We start from the raw sequence: 23,706 nt of genomic DNA, 5'->3' as shown, positions 1-23,706 counted from the left end.
TTGCAAGTTCAGCGGATAATGCTGGGTTCCTTCTGCGGCCTCAGTGTTATCCCCCCCCCCTCCGGGGTGGAAATCAAAGATGCAATGCAATTGCGCGTTTCGGTGGCGGGGGTCATAAGAACATAAGAAAAGCCACGCTGGATCAGACCAAGGCCCATCAAGTCCGGCAGTCTGTTCACACAGTGGCCAACCAGGTGCCTCTAGGAAGCCCCCAAACAAGACGACTGCAGCAGCACCATCCTGCCTGTGTTCCACAGCACCTAACATAATAGGCATGCTCCTCTGATCCTGGAGAGAATAGGTGTGCATCATGACTAGTAGCCTCCATGAACATGTCCCCTCTTAAAGCCTTCCAAGTTGGTAGCCATCACCACGTCCTGGGGCAGGGAGTTCCACAATTTAACTATGCGTTGCGTGAAGAAATACTTCCTTATATCGGTTTTGAATCTCTCACCCTCCAGCTTCAGCAGATGACCCCACGTTCTAGTATTATGAGAGAGGGAGAAAAGCTCCCTGTCTACTCTCTCCATACCATGCATAATTTTATAGACCTCTTATCATGTCTCCCCTCAGCCACCTTCTTTCTAAGCTAAACAGCCCTGTTTTAACTGTTCCTCATAGGACAGTTGCTTTAGTCCCCTAATCACCTTCTCAGGCTCTGTAATATCCTTTTTTTAGGTGTGGTGACCAGAACTGTACACAGTATTCCAAGTGTGGAATACTTTGTCATTGCCAACTTGTTGGAGTCTCGGGTGAGCTAAGGCAGAGCAAGTTGGCACTGTGCTGCCTGAGAAAGGGAAGGAAGCATTTGGAGCATTTCCAACCTCCAGGTACTAGCTGGAATCTCCCACTATTACAACTGATCTCCAGCCGATAGAGATCAATTCCCCTGGAGAAAATGGCCGCTTTGGCAATTGGACTCTATGGCATTGAAGTTCCTCCCCTCCCCAAACCCCCCCTCCTCAGGCTCCAACCCCAAAACCTCTCACTGGTGGCGAAGAGGGACCTGACAACCCTAATTTGGAGGGCGTTTTATTCGTAAAGGGGACAAGGTAGTAGTAAAACGGAAAAGTGCAGGAAATCATAATTGTTCATGAGGGGTTGCTTTATGAAAGGGATAGGGTTTGTTTTAGGAAGGCTGCCGTTTTTGATACATCGCAATAAAATGATGGAGCAAAAATATTTTGCAAAGCGTAATAGCAGGAAGAAAACCCATCAACAAAATGTAACTGCTTAAGACTGCTTTGAACTGGGGTGGTTAACAAACCGGCAGCCCGTCCAGATGTCTCTAAATGGGCGAGATGTGAACCTAAAAAAGGATATTACAGAGCTTGAGAAGGTGCAGAAAAGAGCAACCAAAATGATTAGGGGACTAGAGCAACTGTCCTATGGGGAGCAGTTAAGACGCTTAGGGCTGTTTAGCTTGGAAAGAAGGCGGCTGAGGGGAGACATGATAGAGGTCTATAAAATTATGCATGGTTTGGAGAGAGTGGACAGGGAGACGTTTTTCTCCCTCTCCCATAATACCTGATCATGGGGTCATCTGCTAAAGCTGGAGGGTGAGAGATTCAAAACAGATAAAAGGAAGTATTTTTTCACACAATGCATTGTTAAATTGTGGAACTCCCTGCCCCAGGGTGTGGTAATGGCTGCCAGCTTGGAGGGGAGTGGACATATTCATGGAGGAGAGGGGTATTCATGGCTGTTAATTAGAAAGGATACTAGTCGTGCTGCATACCTATTCTCTCTAGTATCAGAGGAGCATGTCTATTATTTTGGGTGCGGTGGAACACAGGCAGGATGGTGCTGCTGCACTCGTCTTGTTTGTGGCTTCCTAGAGGCACCTGGTTGGCCACTGTGTGAACGGACTGCTGGACTTGATGGGCCTTTCTTATGTTCTTATGTTCTTATGAATATACCGAGATCTGCCTGTGCCAACTTGTTCCTTGATACGCTTTGCTTGAGCTGAAGCCTCCAGATCCTCCCATGGAGTACACTGCCGTACGGTTGCTGAATCATGAATGACGAGGGCTGGGTCTCTGTCTTCTAGCAGTAGGCACCAGTGACTTATCCGTTGAACCTAAAGCAAGCACGTTTGAGTAAAGTATGCTCATACAGAATAACGATGGATAATTTACACTGTACATGACAAGGCCTTGTTGGATTTCCCATGATACCGCCCTCTCCATCTGTAAATAAAGAACCGGGAAGTCAAGACAAGAGCACGGCAGCAATGCGTGGAGGGATGCACACCACTAAGGTCTTTACTCCATAGCAACGGGAAAAGTCGGTAACTAGAGGCGGGGCTGTGGCTCAGTGGCAGAGCACCTGCTTGGTATGCAGAAGGTCCCAAGTTCAATCCCTGGCATCTCCAGTTAAAGGGACTAGGTAGGGGATGTGAAAGACCCCGGCCTGAGACCCTGAAGAGCCGCTGCCAGTCTGAATAGACAATACTGACTTTGATGGACTGAGGGTCTGATTCAGTATAAGGCAGTTTCATGTATGTTCATGTGTTCCATGTGCAGTACAAGGGAAAATCTCTTTGGGGAAGGGCCGTGGCTCAGTGGTAGAGCATCTGCTTGGAGTGCAGAAGGTCCCAAGTTCAATCCCCGGCATCTCCAGTTAAAGGGACTAGGCAAGTAGGTGATGTGAATAGACCTCTACCTGAGACCTTGGAGAGCCGCTGCCGGTCTGAGTAGACAATACTGACTTTGATGGACCGAGGATCTGATTCAATATAAGGCAGCTTCATGTGTTCATGGGCGCAGCAACAGCAGCCAAGGAGTATTGTAAAGCCAGCTGTGGTGGTCTTTTGTGCTGAAGCACTTCAGCACACGTGCTAAAAGCAAGCAAGTATCAGCTTGCATTTCCCATGTGATAAGTTAGTTGTCCATGTTCATCCTGCTTTTCATGACCATGCCAATCATCCCCAAGAAAAACATTGATTTTCAGCGGAAGAGAATACAATGTGCCAGTTCCAGTGAAATCGTACACCGCCATCTAATGGTGACATGAAAAAATTGGAGCCCTTGCAATTGGTCTTCCTTCCTGGACATGAGCTCATTCACAGGAACTGCTTAGCCCAGGGATGGGGTACCTTTTTTCTGCCAAGGGCCATTTGGATATTTATAACATCATTCGCGGGCCATACAAAATTATCAACTTAAAAATTTGGTCAAACATTTAACCAAGAGGCACGTCCGGAAATGGCTCTGTCTGCCACATAGAGCGACTTGCTTTTGAGCTCTGCTGTCCTCAGCTGGGCCCAAGAGATTCAGGCAGGTTAGCATCCTTCTGAGCTAGAGATCTGCCAGGACCCGTGAAGGGCCAGACCAAATGATTTTGCAGGCCTTATACGGCCCCTGGGCCTGATGTTCCCCACCCCTGGCTTAACCCAATCTGTTGCGGTATCTTGGCACTTTGCAGAATATCCTGGGTCACTTTCAAAACCCACTCTCAAGGCACTGGCTAGTCTTTTTGCCCCAACGGTTGCCCCGTGTGAGCTCAGAGCATGCTTGTTGAATGCTCTTCTCAGGCTCAGGGTTGCCAGCTTTATTATTGGTCCCTGCTCCTGTGCTTTTTAACAGCAGCCCAATATGCAGATATTAACAGGTGATCATATCTCCATGCTTGCAAAAGCTTCACCTGGTGATTTCAAGCGGCTGCCAAAGGTCCAGACGCAGTGCATGCTGTTTGTTTTCTTGGTTACGCAGGAATGCATTTCTAAAAGCCTGCAAAATGCAATACTTCAACAGTTTACATAAGAACATAAGAAAAGCCCTGCTGGATCAGACCAAGGCCCATCAAGTCCGGCAGTCTGTCCCCACATTGGCCAAACAGGTGCCTCTAGGAAGCCCCCAAACAAGACGACTGCAGCAGCACCATCCTGCCTGTGTTCCACAGCACCTAAGATAATAGGCGTGCTCCTCTGATCCTGGAGAGAATAGGTATGGATAATGACTAGTATCCATTTTAACTAGTAGCCATGAATACCCCTTTCCTCCATGAACATGTCCACTCCCCTCTTAAAGCCTTCCAAGTTGGCAGCCTTCCAAGTTTGCATGAAGAAGAAGAAGAAGGGTTGGTTTTTATATGCCGAGGTTGATGGGGCTGAGAGAGTGTAACTAGCCCAAGATCACCCAGCTGGCTTCGTGTGGAGGAGTGGGGAAACAAATCCAGTTCACCAGATTAGCCTCCCCCGCTCATGAAGGAGGAATGGGGAATCGAACCCGGTTCTCCAGATCAGAGTCCGCTGCTCTTAACCACTACACCATGCTGTGGGATGTGTAAGATTTTAATTAATTTAATTCTAGCATATTAGAAAAATGTTATTTTTCTATTATATTTGTAAGCTGTGGTTATTTATATAAGTCGGTAGAAAATAGTCCTGTCTAACTTAAACTGAACAAAGCAGGTGATTTTTCGTATCTGGTACAGGATATCACCAAATAACAGATGAGATCATATGCATGTGACCACAAAGATGAGATCAGAGTTAGGGTGGATTTGAGAGGAGGAGATATTCAAATCCTCTTAGAACAAAGAACTCTGGAGAAGTATAAATATGAGGACTAGGCGGAGTCTGTTAGGAGACTTTCACTTTTGAACCCAAAAAGGGCTGAAATGTCTTCCTCTTTTGCCTGGCAAAATAAAAAAAGCTTTTTTCTCCCTTTGCTTCTTAAACCTGGCGTCGTCTCTACTTTGTGATAATAAATCTGATCACAGAGGAAAGTGTATATTTACATCCAACAATGCTGGCTCTCTAAAGCAGGTGCTCATGGTGTAAGTGGTGGTAGCTGCTTCTGTATGGACGTGTGTAGTGTAGCACAATGCCAAGCTCAGAATCCAGGAGAAGTAAATGCACAGTGGTCCCCTAATGGATGTGGTAAAGCAGCAGCTCTCAAACTAGCAACCCTTTTGATTGAATGTTTTTCTTTGACCCTTATGGCCTCCCTTTCCTTGGTGGCCCAACAGCGCTTTTTCAAGTCTGTGCATTAAGGGCCAGGTGAACAGGAGGAACATGGGGAAAATGTTAATTGAAATAGAAAATGCTAATGGGGTCTGAACTTGGAATGTAAGAAAAGCCCTGTTGGATCAGACCAAGGCCCATCAAGTCCAGCAGTCTGTTCACACCGTGGCCAACCAGGTGCCTCAGGGAAGCCCACAAGCAAGACAACGGCAGCAGCATTATTAGGGTTGCCAACCTTCAGGTACTAGCTGAAGATCTCCTGCTATTACAACTGATCTCCGGCCGATAGAGATCAGTCCCCCTGGAAAAAATGGCCGCTTTAGAAATTGGACTCTATGGCATCGAAGTCCCTCTCCTCCCCAAACCCCACCTTCCTTAGGCTCCGCCCCCAAAACCTCCCGCTGGCGGCGAAGAGGGACCTGGCAACCCTAAGCATTATCCTGCCTATGTTCCATAGCACCTAATATAATAGGTGTGCTCCTCTGATCCTGGAGAGAATAGGTATGCGTCATGACTAGTATCCCTTTTGACTAGTAGCCATGGGTAGCCCTTTCCTCCATAAACATAAGAACATAAGAAAGGCCCTGCTGGATCAGACCAAGGCCCATCAAGTCCAGCAGTTTGTTCACACAGTAAATTGAAATTTTTTAGTGTATCGCATGATCTATTTAACATTTTGCTTGCAAATCTATTGCATTTGCATTTTACGTATTTGTTTTAGCAAATTGTGATGGCCAGTCTCTGTATACAATAAAAACGTTCATTCAACATTCCTGTATTCTCAGAGGCGTTCAAAACCGGTGCAGCACGTGTAGCTTTCTCAGAGCTAGTTCACGTGAAGTCTCGAGCGTGTGAGAGGGCTAGAGTCTGACCTGGGACCCAGAATGTCAGTTTGAAGGGGGCTGGGTGCCTTCCTCTGGGAAAGGACAAGGAGGCTTGTAACAAGGAGGCTTGTAACTGGTGAACCCCGGCAACCTCGGGGCAGGAGTGCCGGTCTTTGTGGAGAAACAGATGCCCAGTGATGCTGGCAGGTTCTGGAACCGGAATCCTTTTCAAAAGCATCGCCTTGGTCAAAACCGACTGGCCGGAGTTCTGGGACGTTAACAGACTGGTCAGTGAGCAGAAGGTATAAGAGAGGTATAAGAGCCAGCGTGGTGTAGTGGTTAAGAGCGGTGGTTTGGAGCTGTGGACTCTAATCTGGGGGACCCGGTTTGATTCCCCACTCCTCCACATGAGCAGCGGAGGCTAATCTGGTGAACCAGGTTGGTTTCCCCACTCCTCCACATGAAGCCAGCTGGGTGACCTTGGGCTAGTCACACTCTCTCAGCCCCACCTACCTCACAGGGTGTCTGTTGTGGGGAGGGGAAGGGAAGTTGATTGTAAGCCGGTTTGGTTCTTCCTTAAGTGGTAGAGAAAGTCAGCATATAAAAATCAACTCTTCTTCTCCTCCGCATGAGAGGTGGGCTCTAATCTGGTGAACCAGGTTGGTTTCCCCACTCCTCATGAAGCCAGCTGGGTAGCCATGGGTAGTCACAGCTTTCTCAGCCCCACCTACCTCACAGGGTGTCTGTTGTGGGGAGGGGAATGGAAGTTGATAGTAAGCCGGTTTGATTCTTCCTTAAGTGGTAGAGAAAGTCGGCTTATAAAAACCAACTCTTCTTCTTATCCTACCACTGAGATGGGAGTGTGTGTGTGTATACACACATATACATATATATACACATATATACACACACACACACATATATATACATATACACACACACACACACACACACACACATATATATATATACGTACATACAAACACGGGAGTACTAGGGTTGCCAACCTCCAGGTGGTGGCTGGAGATCTCCTATTACAACTGATCTCCAGCCAATAGAGATCAGTTCACCAAATGGCCACTTTAGCAATTGGACTCTATGGCATGTAAGTCCCTCCCCTCCCCAAACCCCACCCTTTTCAGGCTCCACCCCAAAAATCTCAGGTATTTCTCAGCCCAGAGCTGGCAACCCTAGGGAGTACTGAGATGGGTTTGTGGCTGTTGTGGAAAATGACCTCTGCTAGCAGGTGGGATGAAGGAAGAAAGCCTTTTGGAGCTGTGATTTCCTGGCAGGATTCAGCCCCTGCCCCTCTCGTTTCAGCACTTAAGTGTCAGTTGATGGATTGTGGGGCAAGGAAAGGGATGGAGGGGGAAGTCTGGCGGTGGTGGGGAGGAATATCTGAGCAGCAGGAGGGGGGGGGGAGAGAAGGCCCCGCCCCTGTCGGCTATCAGTCTTCCCTCTGATCTTCCTCCTGCCTTTGTGCAGCTCCGGCAGCCAGGGAAGTAGGGACCAGGCCAGGATGCTGCCGCTGATATGGAGGCTGTGGTGCCTGGCGCTTCTGATGCAGGGGAGGACCGCATCCTCCGCCTTCCTGCCCTTCAGTGCGGAGGGCATCTTCCGGGCCTTCGGCAACCTCATCATGGAGCAAAACCAGGTAAGGGGTGGAGGAGGAAGAAGAGGGGGTCCAGGTTGGCCAGATCAAATCGGCCCCCAAAATAAAAGGGATGCTCCAGTGTTGCGGAAGGGGGATGTTACGTTCTAGGGAGCTGCGATTCTCCTCTGCACGAGGAATGTTTTCAAACGAGGGAGGATCCGTACAGTAATAAGCATATCTGGCAAATGAGTGTCACACCTAAGCTGACGTCTCTTTCTGAACTTCTCCACATCCCCCACACCAGGATCTTTCTTCCAGTTTCTCTCTCCTGCCTTCCGCTCCGATCGATCTATGCCGCACCGCACATCAGTCTGCGTTCTGGTGCATACGCCGTTCTTACCATTGCTCTGGGAAAGGATGTGAGCGTATTTTAGCACTGGCTGTTCTAGGAGTCCAATACAGAACCAGTTTTTTTTTTAATCTTCCAGGAGAGAAGGTTTGATTGTCAGCTGTCCACAGACCTCTCATCTTGCAGCATCTTCATTTCGGATGCAAACGTGGGTTTCACAAGGCTAAAAAAATTCTAGATTTGGGAGCATTCCCTCCCCACAACGTTTGTAATTTAATTGGAATGGTGAAATGGCAGAGGCATAACCCCTAGCATAAAACACAGCAAAATACACAGGTCAATTGCACAAACTCACTATTTATTAATTAAAACTTGAGCGTGCAATTCTGGGAGAAGAGCCGCATGGACTCAGGAATACCTGCAAAATTATTTCAGGCCAGCAAGGAATAAGAAGTGACACGGCCTCTGACACATGCATAATGTGGATGTCCTGTTCATGTCCAGCCATGCGACCTTTTGGAATGGAAACACCATTCTGGGAGGTCCTCGCTGGAGACAGAATGCTGGACTAGATGGATCTCTGGGGTCTGGCCTGATCAGCCAGAGCTCTTCTTGGATGTTCCCATCTTTGTTGCTGTAGGAAGCAATGGCAAACGAGAGGTTTGACAGTACGGTGGACATCAGCAAGCTGCCCCCCAACTACCACAATGAGGAGCAAAAGCAGCGGAAAATGGGCAACGCCACTGTGTACAGCCACCGGGAAATCAGCAAGGTGAGTGAGCAGTTGAAAAAAGGAGGGTGCTGGTTCTATTAGAAGCCGTTTGGCGGGCTAGGCCAGGGAGGGAAGTGGAATCTGTCCCATTTTTGTGCCCCCCTCCATGCCCCAGCAGCTCTATGACTTATACAGTGCGATGGAACCTCTCCTTTATGAGTAGGGTTGCCAACCTCCAGGTAGTAGCTGGAGATCTGCTATTACAACGGATCTCCAGTCGATAGAGATCAGTTCCCCTGGAGAAAATGGCTGCTTGGGCAATTGGACTCTATGGCGTTGAAGTCCCTCCCCTCTCCGAACCCTGCCCTCCTCAGGCTCCACCCCAAAAATCTCCAGGTATTTCCCAACCCAGAGCTGCCAACCGTATTTATTAGGGTTGCCAGGTCCCTCTTCACCACTGGTGGGAGGTTTTGAACATCATTTGACATCTTGGAAATATTAATTATGGACTACTATTAATTATTGTATATACTTGTATTTGATAAGTCACCTATTGTACATAGCACTTATTTGTTATTTTGTTGTGCAGCACTCTAATACAATTTGTTATGCATTGTTAATGTAAGCATTTTCCTGTACTAATTTGTTTGCCTGTCCTTCCCACTCTTCAACCAACTGCTCAGGAACACGTTAGTTAAGAATGACTGAAAGGCAGCAGTTTGAAGGACACATAAAATCTCTTCTGCTTGGTGGAGAGCCAGTGTGGTGTAGTGGTTAAGAGCGGTGGTTTGGAGTGGTGGACTCTGATCTGAGGAGCCAGGTTTGATTCCCCACTCCTCCACATGAGTGGTGGAGGCTAATCTGGTGAATTGGATTTGTTTCCCCACTCCGACACACGAAGCCAGCTGGGTGACATTGGGCTAGTCACAGCTCTCTCAGCCCCACCCACCTCACAGGGTGTCTGTGGTGGGGAGGGGAAGGGAAGGTGATTGTAAGCCGGTTTGATTCTTCCTTAAGCGGTAGAGAAAGTCGGCATATAAAAAACCAGCTCTTCTTCGCTTCTTCTGCATTGCACTGCTGAGGGAATATTAAAACCCATTATATTAATATTATATTAATATAATTAATATCTCACATGGGCGCCTTGGATTGCCAGGGAAAAAATCACCATCAGGCTCTAGCGAGGTCCAATGCTATGGCATAGAGAACTCACTGTTGGGAAAACAGGTGAAATGTTCCTGCAGCAAAGGGTTTTGGCTGGCATCCACGCCGCTGCTCAAATGTTTTGATTGGGCCTGAAAGCCAGAACTTTAATTGTGATGTTCTGCTACCATCTCTCAAGCTCCATTCCTTCTATCCATACACGCAGGTGACTGACAACCGTACAGGCGAGATGATCTTTTCAGAGAAAACGGTGACTTCTATTGAACAGGGAGACACCCTTCTGGAGAAGAAGAAGGAGGTTAGCATGCAACACATACGCACCCACCGTTTTTGGGATGTGTGTGACCTGCTTTGGCTGTGTGTGAGGAGGAACAGAGGGTCTGTAGGCTGGATGGCAGAATCGTTTTAGCATGCGTTTTCAAGGGCCACGCTGGAGCGCCGACCTGTGAACAGACCTGCTGGCAAATTAAACCCTCCCGTCCTGCCATTTTAGATGACGGGATTGTGGGGACGGTGTATCCAAGACGCACCTGTCCAGACCTCCCAGGGAACAGTGCAAGGACACGTATGCCTCTTTTAGGAACGGAACATGAAGTCGAGCCCTAAACAAGGATGTTCAGTCCCGATGAGCTGCAGGCTGGATTAGATGTTCCTAAAGTGTCATGGGACATTTCCCAGGACAAACAGCTGCCAACAGGCATATCGCTCTTGTTCTCAGAGGACTCGGGAGGATCCCTGGTTTCTCCTGCAGCCACCCAATAGATATTGCTCTCCTCTCCCTGCTCCCCACCCCCCTGCCGCAAGAAACTCTTGACGATATAAGAAGATTCATCCTGGATCATGTAGTCCAAATTCCCATTTCCAACAGCCCCCAGCCAGAAGCCTCCCAGAAGAACATTAAAACAAAGCATAAAGCCAACACTACTCTGATCTGGAGAGCCGGGATTGATTCCCCACTCCTCCACATGAGCAGCGGAGGCTGATCTGGTGAACTGGATTTGTTTCCACGCTCCTACACACGAAGCCAGCTGGGTGACCTTGGGCTAGTCACAGCTCTCTCAGCCCCACCTACCTCACAGGGTTGTTGTGGGGAGGGGAAGGAGATTGTAAGCTGGTAGAGAAAGTTGGCATATAAAAACCAACTCTTCTTCCTCCTCCTATTTTTTCTCTTCCTCTTCCTTTCTTCCTCCTCCTCTTCTTCCACCTTCTTCTTTCTCTTCCTCCTCCTCCTCCTCTTCTTCTTCTTCCTTTTCTTCTTCTTTGTCATCTGCCTCAGCTTTGTAGAGGCAGGGTTGTAACTAGGTGCGAATGAGCGGGGCGGCTGCCTCTGGCCAACCTGAAAAGGATCAGAGGTCTCTTGGGGGAGCTTGGGAAGCACTGTGGCACGTCAGCTCATCCAGATACCGGTGTACTGGAAGGGGTGTGGGTCATGGCCCTCAGAATGGGAGCAACCTGACCAAGGGGTGCAGCTAATGAAACTTGTTCCAGGTAGCTGTACCCCAGGTCATCAGAGGCAGTAAGCACAGATTCCATTTAGCTATTATGCCTGACAGCTCTTTTTAGATCTGTACTCAATAAGGCCTTTTATGCAGGGACGTTTCCCCGCGGTCGCCCCGCTGACTGTTCGGGGCTTCCCTTTGATTATGCATGCCCTTTCCGGCCCATCAGAGGTCGCCTCACTCTCCCCGGGTGTTTTGCCTGCGTTTTCCAGATTCTGGCTAAAACAGCATCCGGAAAACATGGGCAAAGTGCGCAGGGAGAGCGAGGGCGACCTCTGACGGGCGGAAAGGGCACGCATAATCAAAAGGAATCCCCGAAGCAGTCAGCGGGGATGACCGCGGGGAAACGTCCCTGCATAAAAGGCCAATGTCTAACCTTGTTAAAGAGCAATCAATAAACAAGAGCTGAAGAGCTTCATTCTTCCCCCTCCGCTTCAGACCCTATGACTCCTCTTTCCTTCTCACATGAATTCCTCAACCCCTTCCTCTAGCCACGGCACACGTCCCCAATCCCAGAAGACCAGGAATCCGAATTTCGGACCATTCCCTCCCGCCAGCTCTGAGCGTACGTTTTTCTCTGATTCGCACAGGTCACTGAGGTAATGTTGCCCTTTTGGTCCGTGTCTTTCCAGGTTCCCAAGCCAGTGGCTAGTCAGACAGAAACGGACCCTGAGGCAGGCAGGCAGACCGATGGAGTCAGGCTCTTTACGGAGGTTCCCCCCCGGCCTAGGCCTAGGCTGACCTTCCTGATCTTCCGCTTCCCCCGGCGCCTCAAGAGCGAGCCGATGTCCAAAGGCAGCTGGAGCAAGGAAGAGCCCATCAGTGATAAAAAGCACCGGCTGCTGGCCATTCGGAACAGGCTTTTGACAGCCCCTTGCCCCATCCGGAAGAAAGCCCTCCCTGCCCCCCCTCCGCAGAAGTCCGTCCCGCAAAAGCATCGCTTCTTTTTCTTCTGGCGGAAAATATAAGCCGGGAGGGGAGGCTTGATTTGTCTGGGCCAGGGAGAATTGTTCTGGTTTCCTAGACGTTTCCTGTTATGTTTACAGGGGGGTCCTACAAAAGAGAGGGGGCGTAGTTTCCTTCTTGAAATAAAAGTCATTGCCCTGAAAAATGAAACCGTGAAAGGGATGGATCTGTACTAATTTTATTTTTCCAGTGGACTGAAACTATGCGGACACTACTTGTTTCCAGTACAACCTTCCAGGCAGGGCCACCCATGGCTCATTGTTAGACCATTTGTTTTGCATGCAGAAGCCCCCAAGTTCAGCTCCTTGTGTCTCAGGTTAAAAGATCATGTAGTAGGTGAAAGACATTAGTCGTTTATGCATGGGAGTTCTACCTGAGGTTTGTTGCTCGCTGGACCCACACTTTCCTGTTGGGAATCTGCACACCAGCAGTCTCCAAGCTCGAATCAAGAAGCATTGGAGTCCCCGCCCCTTGAAATGCTGCTTGGTAATTGGCTGTAGTGAGAGAAAAGTCCCTCCCCCCGAAACCCAACTGCCACATAAAAAGGCGTTTTAAGAATAAAAACAAAAAATGGAGATATCTGAAAGCAACGGGGGCGGGGGGGCGGGGGGGCGGGGGGGGGGAGAGAAACCCAAGCCTGGATTTTAAAAGCCTTTCTTCTGCTCAGAAAGAACTCCCAGGAAGTAGGAAGCATTTGAATCCCTGTCCCTTGACACGCTGCTTTGTTATTGGCTGAACTGCTTGCTGTGAGCGAAATTATGCTTGGGTGTCCCGTGCTTTGCCTTATTGCATGGGGATTTCACCTGGGCTGAGCTCAGGGGAGATGGAAGAATCAGGTTAATAGAGGAACCGGAAGTCCGGGGATTTGTGAGGGCTGGCAGCGAGGTCTTCTCTACTGGATGGAAAACTCATGCATAACTCCAAGGAACAACCAAGACAGACCAGGGGTGAATGTACCCATGCATAAACAACTATCCTCTTGAGAATCTGGAGTGCTGCTGTCAGTCAGAACAGACAAGACTGACCTGGATAAATAGATGGTCTGATTCAGTAGACGGTAGCTTCATGTGTCCAGGTGAAACACCCCTAGACCTGTTCTACTCATGCAGCAGAATGAGATGGGATTCAAGTTGGGTTGCCAGGCTCCAGGTGGTGGCTGGAGATCTCCTGGATTGACAGCTGGTCTCCAGGTGACAGAGATCAGTTCCCCTGGAGCAAACAGTTGCTTTGCGAGGTGGACTCTGTGGCATTATGCCCCACTGAGGTCTCTCTCCTCCGCAAACCCCGCCCTCCCCAGACTCCACCCCCAAAGTATCCAGGAATTTCCCAACCCAGAGCTGGCAACCTTAGACTGAAGTGGGTGACCTCTGAGGTGATAGCATGGAGTGTACCACTTCAGAGTGCCGGTCAAGCATCACATTTTTGAATTCTCCCCCTTAAAACTAACACAGGCTGGCGAGAGCATTTGTCCCTAATGTAATCGTTTTTTATATCCAGAGGTTTTTTTGCTTTTTTAAAAAATAAAGAATATTTATGCTATTCCCCACCTACACTCTGAAGTGGTATAGTCCATTCCGTTGCCTCAAGGCTCTACCACCTCTTTCGGTAGACCAAGCCTTAGGCCTGGATCACATATGGCAGGAGAAAGATGTGGCAGGGCCTAGAGGTGGTACCACCAGGCCTCTAGGGGGGAAAAAAGGGAAAGGTGGGGAGGGGGGGAGAAAGATGAAAATAAGCCAATCCAGATAATCAACACTGTAAAAAGTTGGCAATGCGGAAACATTCCTAGAATGGAAGAGTCAATGGCAGTTGGTCTGAGTTATGCAGATGCATAGAATCATAGAGTTGGAAGGGGCCATAAAGGCCATCTAGTCCAACCCCCTGCTCAATGCAGGATCAGCCTAGAGCATCCCTGACATGTGCTTGTCCAGCCATTGCTTGAAGACTGGCAGTGAGGGAGAGCTCAACACCTCCCTCGGTAGTTGATTCCACTGTCGAACAACTTTTACTGTAAAAAATTTCTTCGTAATGTCCAGCCGGTACCTTTCTGCCTATAATTTAGACCCATGATTGCGAGCCCTATCCTCTGCTGGAACAGCTCCCTGCCCTCCTCTAAGCGACAGCTTTTCAAAAATTCAAGAGAGCAGTCATGTCCCCCCTCAACCTCCTCTTGTTCATTACCCAGTAAATTTATTGCATCTAAAGCTTCTCTTTTGCTTGTGCTGCCCAGGACCCCAAACGACTGACTTTGAATGATTAAATGAAACACAGACACACCTAACGCATATTTATCTACAGTAGAATTGTAATCATTTGTCACAGCCTAAAAACTTTAACAAAAACACATCTACAACAAACAGTAAAAAGGCAAGCCTTTCTAGCCAGTGCTCACTGGTGCCTCCAGGGGAAACGGCTGCTGAATTTTGCAATTTTGTTTTTCTACAAGTGACAGAGCTGAACAAAGAACAAGGTAGGGCACTACCAATCTCAAGCTCAGGTAGGTGGACTCATTAGCGTCAGCAGGTGCTCCATACCTGTTCCCAGGCATTTTGCCTAGCAAAGTGAATTTTTTATTAGCATTAAAAAGGAAACCGTACAGTGAAGTTTACAGTAAAATCATGGTATAATAAGGGCATGAAGATATACAATAAAATTCACTATAAAATAATTGTTATAAGAACATGCAAATCTCACTAAACTGGTTACTTGGTTATTCAATCCTGACTTAACCATTATATGGTGCAGAGCAACAATCGCGTTCTCTAATTAAAAAGGTAAAGGTCTCCTGTGCAAGCACCAGGTCATTTCTGACCCATGGGGGACGTCACATCCCGATGTTTCCTAGGCAGACTGTGTTTACGGGGTGGTTTGCCAGTGCCTTCCCCAGTCATCTTCCCTTTACCCCCAGCAAGCTGGGTACTCATTTTACCGACCTCGGAAGGATGGAAGGCTGAGTCAACCTTGAGCCGGCTACCTGAAACCGACTTCCGTTGGGATCGAACTCAGGTCGTGAGCAGAGCTTTGGGCTGCAATACTGCAGTTCACCACTCCGCGCCACGGGACTCCTAATGACGAGCTGAAAAAACCTTCCCACCGTGTCAATAATTATTGGATCCTGTGTAGCCATAAAGTGGGACACTTTAGATTTGGTAGGTAACCATTCCCTATCAGCAGGTAAAGGGTCTATGAGATTAGATCGGCCCCTGTTGTAGAACGAACACTTAAGGAGGATATGTGAAGCTGTTTCTATGCCGCCCTCCCCACTTGGGGCATAGCAAAGCATACAGCTCCAAATCCAGTCTCAGTTTCCTCATTTCAGCCTTGCGGTCAAAGAGGGGATCTGCTTGAATTCTAGCTATTCCCCAGTACAGAGAGAGCGGACCTTCTAGCGTAGGAGCCTTTACAGTGTTTGCTTCCTCCCCAACAGGTGTGTGTGAACGACAATGATTGTCAGAAGGGCCAGTTCTGCTCTCGGTCGCTGCTCGCATCCCAGTGTCAGGAGTGCAAGGCCAAGCTTATGGTGAGTACCCTGGGGTATATGCCTTGCAGGGTATCGTTTGCGTGTCTTTTTGAGGCTGCATGTGTCATGGGGAGGGGAGGGGATGTGGCTCAGTTTGTAGAGCATCTGCTTGGCATGCAGAAGGTCCCAGGTTCAATCCCCGGCATCTCTAGTTAAAGGGAGTAGGCAAATAGGTGATGTGAAAGACATCTGCCTGAGACCCTGGAGAGCTGCTGCCAATCTGAGTAGACAATACTGACTTTGATGGACCAAGGGTCTGATTCAGTATAAGGCAGCTTCATGTGTTCATGGCATTTACCAGTATTGTTCAAAGGGGAACTGGCAAATAATAGCGAGGGCTGCGGTGTCCTAATGCAAGTGTTCTCACCCCTGAAGACAGTCCTTAAAATGAGAGGACCTGGGACTCCCGCTTGCCAGCAAACCATGCTGTCCGCTCTGCAAAACGTGGCCATTTGTGCACGGCTGTTTCCTCGTGGTCACCCCGCCGACTACTTCGGGGCTTTGCCTTGATTATGCTTGCATTTTCCGACCCTCAGAGGTCACCTCGCTCTCCTTGTACATTTCCACGCATTTTGCCTGCGTTTTCTGGATGCATGTTTCGCCAGCATCCAGAAAACCCAGGCAAAACACACGGGGAGAGCAAGGCACCCGCTGATGGTCGGAAAATGCGTGCATAATCAAGGCAAAGCTCCAAAGTAGTCGGTGGGGTGACTGCGAGGAAACAGCCATGCATAAATGGCCCATGTGTCAGAGTTGCCTCTGTTTTTTTTCTAACACAGCAAATTATTTGTCTACATGGAAGGTTTTCTTACCCTGATTCCGTGCCTATGTCTTGAAATTAAAGTACGGAAATTGTAACGTTGGAACTGGCCTTCAGAGGCACATACTGGGAAATGTGACAATTAACATGTCACATGAAGGAACGGGCTAACAGGGTGTTTCAAGGAATGGGGTACAGGCTGCCTGCACCTCACATACTTTGTCTCCTAGACTTGCCAAAAAGATGAGGAATGCTGCTTGGGATACCTGTGCGTATGGGGCAAGTGTGCAGAAGGTGTAAGCCGAGGAGACAGCGGGACCAGATGTGACCCGAACCGAGAAGCGTGCTCTCCAGGGTTGTGCTGTACCGCCACCAGCTGTGAGATACTTTTCAACCTTGCATGCTTCCCCTTTCGCTCTACCTGGAACTCATAAGTAGGGTTGCCAACCTCCAGGTGGTGTCTGGAAATCTTCATTTATTTTGATCCCTGTGTTTTGCACATGTAACCTTTCCTGATTTCTGTCCTATCTCCTTGCAGCTTTGTCATTTCCAGTCTGTGCTCCTTATCCCAAAGAAGGAGAAGCTTGCCAGGCACCAAGTACTACCTTCTTCGGATTGATGGGTTGGGGCAGCCAGGCAGCATTTGCCAAATCTGGGAAGTATTGTCCGTGTGCCCAGGGGTTGCAGTGTAGAAGTAAAAGGTAAAGAGGACTTGTTCTGTGGGTCCCCCTGTTCCCATCAAAATAATTCCCTTCCTTACTATACAACCTACTTGTAAAACAAACGTACAAAAAAGCGTACAGGATTGTTCATAAGACGAGGCTGTCACCAAAATAGTCACTGTTCTTTGTTGTATAGTAATGTTGTAAGCCACTGAATGCCTTAAGTCAGGTGTTCAGTTTTGGGCACCACAATTTAAGAAAGATGTAGACAAGCTGGAATGTGTCCAGAGAAGGGCAACAAAGATGGTCAGAGGTCATCTCGCTCTCCCCCTGCATTTCACCTGTGTTTTCAAATTTGAGATAAAACAGGTCCCCGAAAACGCGGACAAAACGAAGGGAAATGCAGGGGGAGAGCAAGGTGACCTCTGACTGTCAGAAACAGCATGCATAATCAAAACAGAGATCCGAAGTCATTGGAGGGATGACGGCAAGTGAAACAGCCATGCATAAAAGACCTATGAATGCTATGCGGAACAACCATTCTAGTTCCACTTATGGAAAAGCAGTACCCACCCCACAGGCAAGAGTAAACCATTGGTTTACTCAGATATCCCATGCAGGAAAGGAGCCACGTTGTCCTGCAACTGACCCTTTAATAAATATTTTCCTCCTTTCCCCCTATATTTTAAAGGGGCGTCTCATTTTAATTAGCTGATTCTCCTTTACTCTCGTGGCTGTGGCATTCCTAAATTGACCGAGCAGGGGGGACTTAATTACCGATTTTCCTCTTTGCTAGAGCAGTGCTCATTATTTTTGAAATTTTATTTTTTATTATTGCAATTGTTTGGTTGTGATTGGAAAAAAAGAAAAAGAAATGAGCAATTGCTCTGGCTGCAAAGAGGAAAGCAGACTGGAAAAGCTCCTGCCCCCACTCCCAACAGGAAGCAACCAAAGATATAGCCCTGGAATTGCAAGCACTTTGCTGTTCTGAGCAGGGTAGGCAGGCACTACACCTAGGGTTGCCAAGCTCCAGGTGGGGTCTGGAGCTCCCCCACAATTACCATTGATCTCCAGACTACAGAGGTCAGCTCCTCTGGAGAAAATGGCAGCTTTGGAGGGTGGACTCTATGGCATCACTAGGGTTGCCAACTCCGGGTTGGGAAAGACCTGGATATTTTTGGGGTGGAGCCTGAGGAGGGCTGGGTTTGGGGAGGGGAGGGACTTCAATGCCATCGAGTCCAATTGCCAAAGCGGCCATTTTCTCCAGGGGAACTGATCTCTATCGGCTGGAGATCAGTTATAATAGCGGGAGATCTCCAGCTACTATCTGGAGGTTGGCAACCCTAGGCATCACATCCCTACTGAGTCCCCTCCCCTCCCCAAACTCCACCTTCCCCAATCCCCTCCTAGTCTCGAGGAATTTCCCAAACCAGAGTTGACAAGCTTAACGACAACTGTTAAAAAACCAACAAACAAACCACAAATCAAGTTTGAGAAAAGAAGGGTAGACAACACAGAAAACAATGGAACGCAATTGGTCCTTATTGGGATGGAATGATACTAATTTGTGTGTCTGACACCCGTTCCCCTTTGCCATGGTGTTCACTTCCTTCCTAGACACGCGATTTCCACATGCGAAAAGCTGGAGGACAGTGCGGACGTCAGCAGTCTCGGCAAACAGCTGCCTGTCTTCCAGCCTCTTCTGACCAACCGGGACAAAGAGGAGGCTTTCTACGATGACTCTAGACAAGATGGCCCACTGGCAATAGTCAGCCTGCCCAGAGGCCCTTATTATATGGAAGATGCTGGGCTGAGTGAAGATTATGAAGAGAAGAGACTGTTGCCGTGGGAGGGGGATAGGGATGACCCCAACCGGTCAGATTTCCAGGAACTTGAGCATTTGGCTGACCAAATGGGACAGTACTTTGGACCCGGCTTTTACTAATTTCAAGAGTATTTTGCCTGAGGCCTCATAGTTTGCTGCTCTTCTTCGCCACCCTCATCTTTCCACTTCACCTCTTTTGCCTTTTCCCTCCTGTCCCCCTGACTTCTACACTCTGCATGGCAACCCTTTTGTTTTTGTTAATAAAAGCATTCACATGACAAATGCTGTTGTATTTACACTTTGAGCCAGCGTGGTGTAGTGGTTAAGAGTGGCAGACTCTAATCTGGAGAACCGGGTTTGATTCCCTCCTTTCCCCAAACCTGCCCTTCTCAGTCCCCGCCCCCCAAATCTCCAGGTATTTCCCAACCCGGACCTGGCAACCCTATGAAAACCCCACGAGGGGTCACCATACGTCATCTGTGACTTGACGGCAAGATCTAGATATCTGACAGTCCCTTTTGCACTTTTTACATACAATGAGAGGCTTATGCTAATTATAAATATATATATTTTAAAATCTTAAGATGCATTTCTTAAATAAGGTATCATTAGAACTAGGAGTAGAGGGGAAACAAGGGCAAGTTATGAGGCGTGTGTGCGGAGACTAATACAGGGTGCAAAAGTTGGTCGTTGAGGAACTGCAAAGTGCTATGGGGTGTGTAAACGGGAGATGGTAGTTAATAGGATGCAGAAGAAAAAAAAGGGGCTGTAGCCCCAGTGAAAGTGGCAAGGACAAGGGGGGGGGTGAGTAGGGTTGCCAGCTCTAGGTTGGGAAATACCTGGAGATTTTTTGGGGCGGAGCCTGAGGAGGGCAGGGTTTCAGGAGGGGAGGGACTTCAATGGCATAGAGTCCAATTGCCAAAGCAGGTGAACTGGTCTCCATTGGCTGGAGATCAGTTGCAACAGCAGGAGATCTCCAGCTACTACCTGCGGCTTGGCAACCCTAGGGGTGGTGAGCATGCAGAGGGTTAAGGTGGGATGCAAAAGGCAGGTAGTTTAGGGTTGCCAGCTCCGGGTTGGGAAACATCTGGAGGTTTTGGGGGTGGAGCCTGAGGAGGGTGGGGTTTGGGAGAGGGGAGGGAGTTCAAGGCCATAGAGTCCAATTGCCAAAGCAGCCATTTTCTCCAGGGGAACCGATCCCTATTGTCTGGAGATCAGCTGCAATAGCAGGAAATCTCCAGCCGCAACCTGGAGGTTGGCAACCTTAGGGGAGCTGAGGAACTGCCGCGTCCTATGAGGAAAGGGAGGGCAGCAGAGAGGATGCTGAGTCACGTGGGTCGGGATGCGTCACAAGAGGACGAAAGACCTATAGAGGGGATAAACAGACAGGGACACGTGCTGTAGAACGGAGGCGGGAGAAGGACGACAGGGTTACCAAGGCGCTTCCTTTGCTCCGCCCCTAACGGCGGCGAGCGGCCCTCAGCGATTGGTCCGCCTCGCCTCTGTCACGTGCTGTAGCACGGAGGCGGGAGAAGGACGACAGGGTTACCAAGGCGCTTCCTTTGCTCCGCCCCTAACGGCGGCGAGCGGCCCTCAGCGATTGGTCCGCCTCGCCTCTGTCACGTGCTGTAGAATGGAGGCGGGAGAAGAACGAAAGGGTTAACATAGCGCTTCCTTTGCTCCGCCCCTAACGGCGGCGAGCGGCCCTCAGCGATTGGTCCACCTCGCCTCTGTCACGTGCTGTAGAACGGAGGCGGGAGAAGGACGACAGGGTTAACAATGCGCTTCCTTTGCTCCGCCCCTAACGGCGGCGAGCGGCCCTCAGCGATTGGTCCGCCTCTCCTCGTTCTGTTTTCCCGCCCTCCGCCGAGAGATTCCCTCACGGCTCCCTTGAGAGCGCGGCTTATCGTCCCTGGCCCCGCCCACAGTCCCTGACCTGCTATATAAGGAAGCGCCCTCAGCGGTCTTGTTCGCCACAGGCGCGGAAGGATTTCTTGCGGCTTGGGCCTTGCGGAGGAGGAGGAGGAGGAGGAGGAGGAGGAGGAGGAGGAGGAGGAGGAGGAGGAGGATCGTTCTTTCTCCCCCCTTCCTATTTTTTTCTTCTGGACGAGGGGGGCTGGGTTTTCCAGGTTGTGTTCCCCTCATACGGGGTTTTTTTTCGCCCGCAGCTTCAATCACCCATGGAATCATGGCATTGGAAGGGACCACCAGGGTCATCTAGTCCAACCCCCTGCACAATGCAGGAAATTCACAACTGCCTCCCCCCACACACCCCCAGTGACCCCTACTCCGTGCCCAGAAGGTGGCCAAGATGCCCCCACTTGTATTAACCCTTCTTGCCCCTTATTCCTAGCAATGGTTCCCACCAGTGATTACGGCTTATTATTATTATTATTATTATAGAATCATAGAGTTGGAAGGGACCACCAGGGTCATCTAGTCCAACCCCCTGCACAATGCAGGAATTTCACAACTACCCCCCCCCCCACACACACACAGAGCGACCCCTACTCCATGCCCAGAAGATGGCCAAGGTGCCCTCCCTCTCATGAACTGCCTAAGGTCACAGAACCAGCATTGCTGACAGATGGCCATCTAGCCTCTGCTTAAAAGCCTCCAGGGAAGGAGTGCTCACCACCTCCCGAGGAAGCCTGTTCCACTGTGGAACTGCTCTAACTGTTAGAAAATTCTTCGTAATGTCTTGACAGAAACTCTTTTGATTTAATTTCAATCCATTGGTTCTGGTCTGACCTTCCGGGGCAACAGAAAACAACTTGGCACCCTCCTCTATATGTCAGCCCTTCAAGTACTTGATGGTTCTCATATCCTCTCTCAGTCTTCTCCTCTTCAGGCTAAACATACCCAGCTCTTTCATCCTTTCCATAGGACTTGGTCTCCAGACCCCTCACCATCTTTGATGCCCTCCTCCATTTCTTGTTGGGTCCTCCTCTTTTCCTGCTGCCGTCAACTTTTCCTAGCATGACTGTCTTCTAGTGACCCTTGTCTTTTCATAGTGTGCCCAATATATGATAGCCTCAGTTTAGTCATTTTTGCTTCTAGGGTCAGTTCAAGCCTGATTTGATCTATAATCCACTGATTTGGTTTTTTTTTTTTTTTTGGCAGTCCACGGTATCTGTAATCCTCCTCCAACACCACATTTCAAAGGAGTCTACTTTCTTCCTATCAGCTTTCTTCACTGTCCAGCTTTCACACACCCATACGTAGTAAGAGGGAATAAGATGGCATGAATTAACTTGATCTTGGTGGCCAGTGACACATCCTTACACTTTAGAATCTTTTCTAGCTCCATGGCTGCCCTTCCCAGTCTCAATCGCCTTCTGATTTCTTGGAAAAATGATACCACCTAGTTAAAAAAAAGCGCCCTTTCCCCTTCACTGTACAAACCCACCGTCATCAGTTAAACCTTTACACTGTTGTTTTAAATTTGACAGTTTTCTTCCCCCTGTCCCTCTTTCAGTCTCTAGTTCCAGATTTTGCTGCTACCTATTAAATCAGGTTGGTTGCCCCCCTCTGAATGGCCTTTCCCTTACAAGAGGTAGGCCCACTGTTCAATATTTTGTATCTAGCCTGGTGCTTGCTAAAATGCAGCTGAGTGTGAATTTCCTTTCAATGCAGACCATTATATTTCAAATATTGCTGTGGCTATCAGCCCCTTGTTCCAGTTTTATGTGAGTTTAGCTGCCCCCTCCCTGAAAAAAATGCCAGCCTTTTGCCTGAGCTTTTCTCAGGGGGTTACCGCACTTTGTATTTCCAGCGATGTATTAAGAGTTTGAAAATGTTATAAAAAACATCACTTTAAAAGGGTTTTTGGATACCACAGCTTATAAATGGTTGGAAGACCATTTATAGCTAAAGGGGCCAAACAAAGTGCGAACAGTTTTTTTTATAACGTTTTCAAACTCTTAATACATCGGTGGGAATACAAGTGCGGTAACCCCCTCAGTCACCCCCTGAAAAAATCCTACACCCTCCTCAATACTTGCCATAAAATTTCTGTTCTTCAAAACCTCTACTAAATTGTTCCCCTTCCAAAGTGACATTCTAACCTCCCCCAAATAATATGCTGCTATTTAGCAAAATTACTTTGAAGTAAATGCTGGTCATCTGTGAATACCATTTACAGAACGCACCAACTGACTGGACAGGCCAAATAATTAGGAAAATCCCTAATATAACGGCACCCTCATATGGGTGGATATCATAGATATATGCCCTTTATTCTTAAACACATTTGAAAACCTGGGCCATTTTGCATAAGGTGTGGAAAATGTTTGTTCTCCATGGTTTGTATGGGTGGAGAATCAGTTTTTTGTGCACCTTATTATGTATGAGAGAGATGAATACCTGTACCTTTCATGTATACATACTGCAGAATTCCGGGGGAAGGAGGAGTATCTTTTTAACTATTTTCCTAGTCCAGACTTTGTGAGGCCCACATTTAGACAGATCTCCGTTTTCATAACTGATACAATTCTGAGGGCAGCAAAAGTACTTTTTTGAAGTTTACACACTATACCCACAAAAAAGGGACTGGAAATTAATTCCAATTTTATCTTTATAAGGTTTCTTAATGTAGTGATTAAACCAGTCATAACTGTCAATGGTTTCTCAGATTGATGGACTTGGAATATATGGGATTTTCATGCCTTGGTTTGCCTAGCTTTTAAATGAGTTTTCAAGTGTTTTTATTAGTTCCAGAAAACCTGGCAAATAATTAATTACCTGAAGAGGCCGCTTCCTGTATAGACACTGGATTTTTTTTGTGTTGCTACAGGTAGAACGATGATTTCCAATAATCTCCTTTTCCTTTAAAAATGGCTTCCAGTAGAGAGAAATTTCTC

General features: G+C 48.3%; 1 protein-coding gene across 1 annotated transcript; it reads left to right on the top strand.

Annotated features, from left to right (window-relative positions):
• The first annotated feature begins 7,312 nt into the window (after positions 1–7,312).
• On the top strand, positions 7,313–18,964 carry DKKL1 (dickkopf like acrosomal protein 1). Its single transcript, XM_056863315.1, has 7 exons — positions 7,313–7,447; positions 8,377–8,508; positions 9,818–9,910; positions 15,505–15,597; positions 16,588–16,735; positions 16,896–17,058; positions 18,637–18,964. Exons 1-7 carry the CDS (start codon positions 7,313–7,315, stop codon positions 18,962–18,964), a joined length of 1,092 nt encoding a protein of 363 aa, XP_056719293.1.
• Positions 18,965–23,706: the final 4,742 nt, after the last annotated feature.

This window comes from Euleptes europaea, chromosome 18 (assembly GCF_029931775.1).
Source record: "Euleptes europaea isolate rEulEur1 chromosome 18, rEulEur1.hap1, whole genome shotgun sequence".
Lineage (NCBI taxonomy): Eukaryota > Metazoa > Chordata > Lepidosauria > Squamata > Sphaerodactylidae > Euleptes > Euleptes europaea.
This window is presented reverse-complemented; position numbering and strand designations above follow the sequence as displayed.

Excerpts from the sequence above, each read along its gene's own strand:
- DKKL1 (XM_056863315.1), top strand. The coding sequence starts at position 7,313 with ATGCTGCCGCTGATATGGAGGCTGTGGTGCCTGGCGCTTCTGATGCAG. Across the intron at positions 7,448-8,376 it reads TCATCATGGAGCAAAACCAG|GAAGCAATGGCAAACGAGAG; the intron begins GTAAGGGGTGGA and ends TTGTTGCTGTAG. Across the intron at positions 8,509-9,817 it reads GCCACCGGGAAATCAGCAAG|GTGACTGACAACCGTACAGG; the intron begins GTGAGTGAGCAG and ends CCATACACGCAG.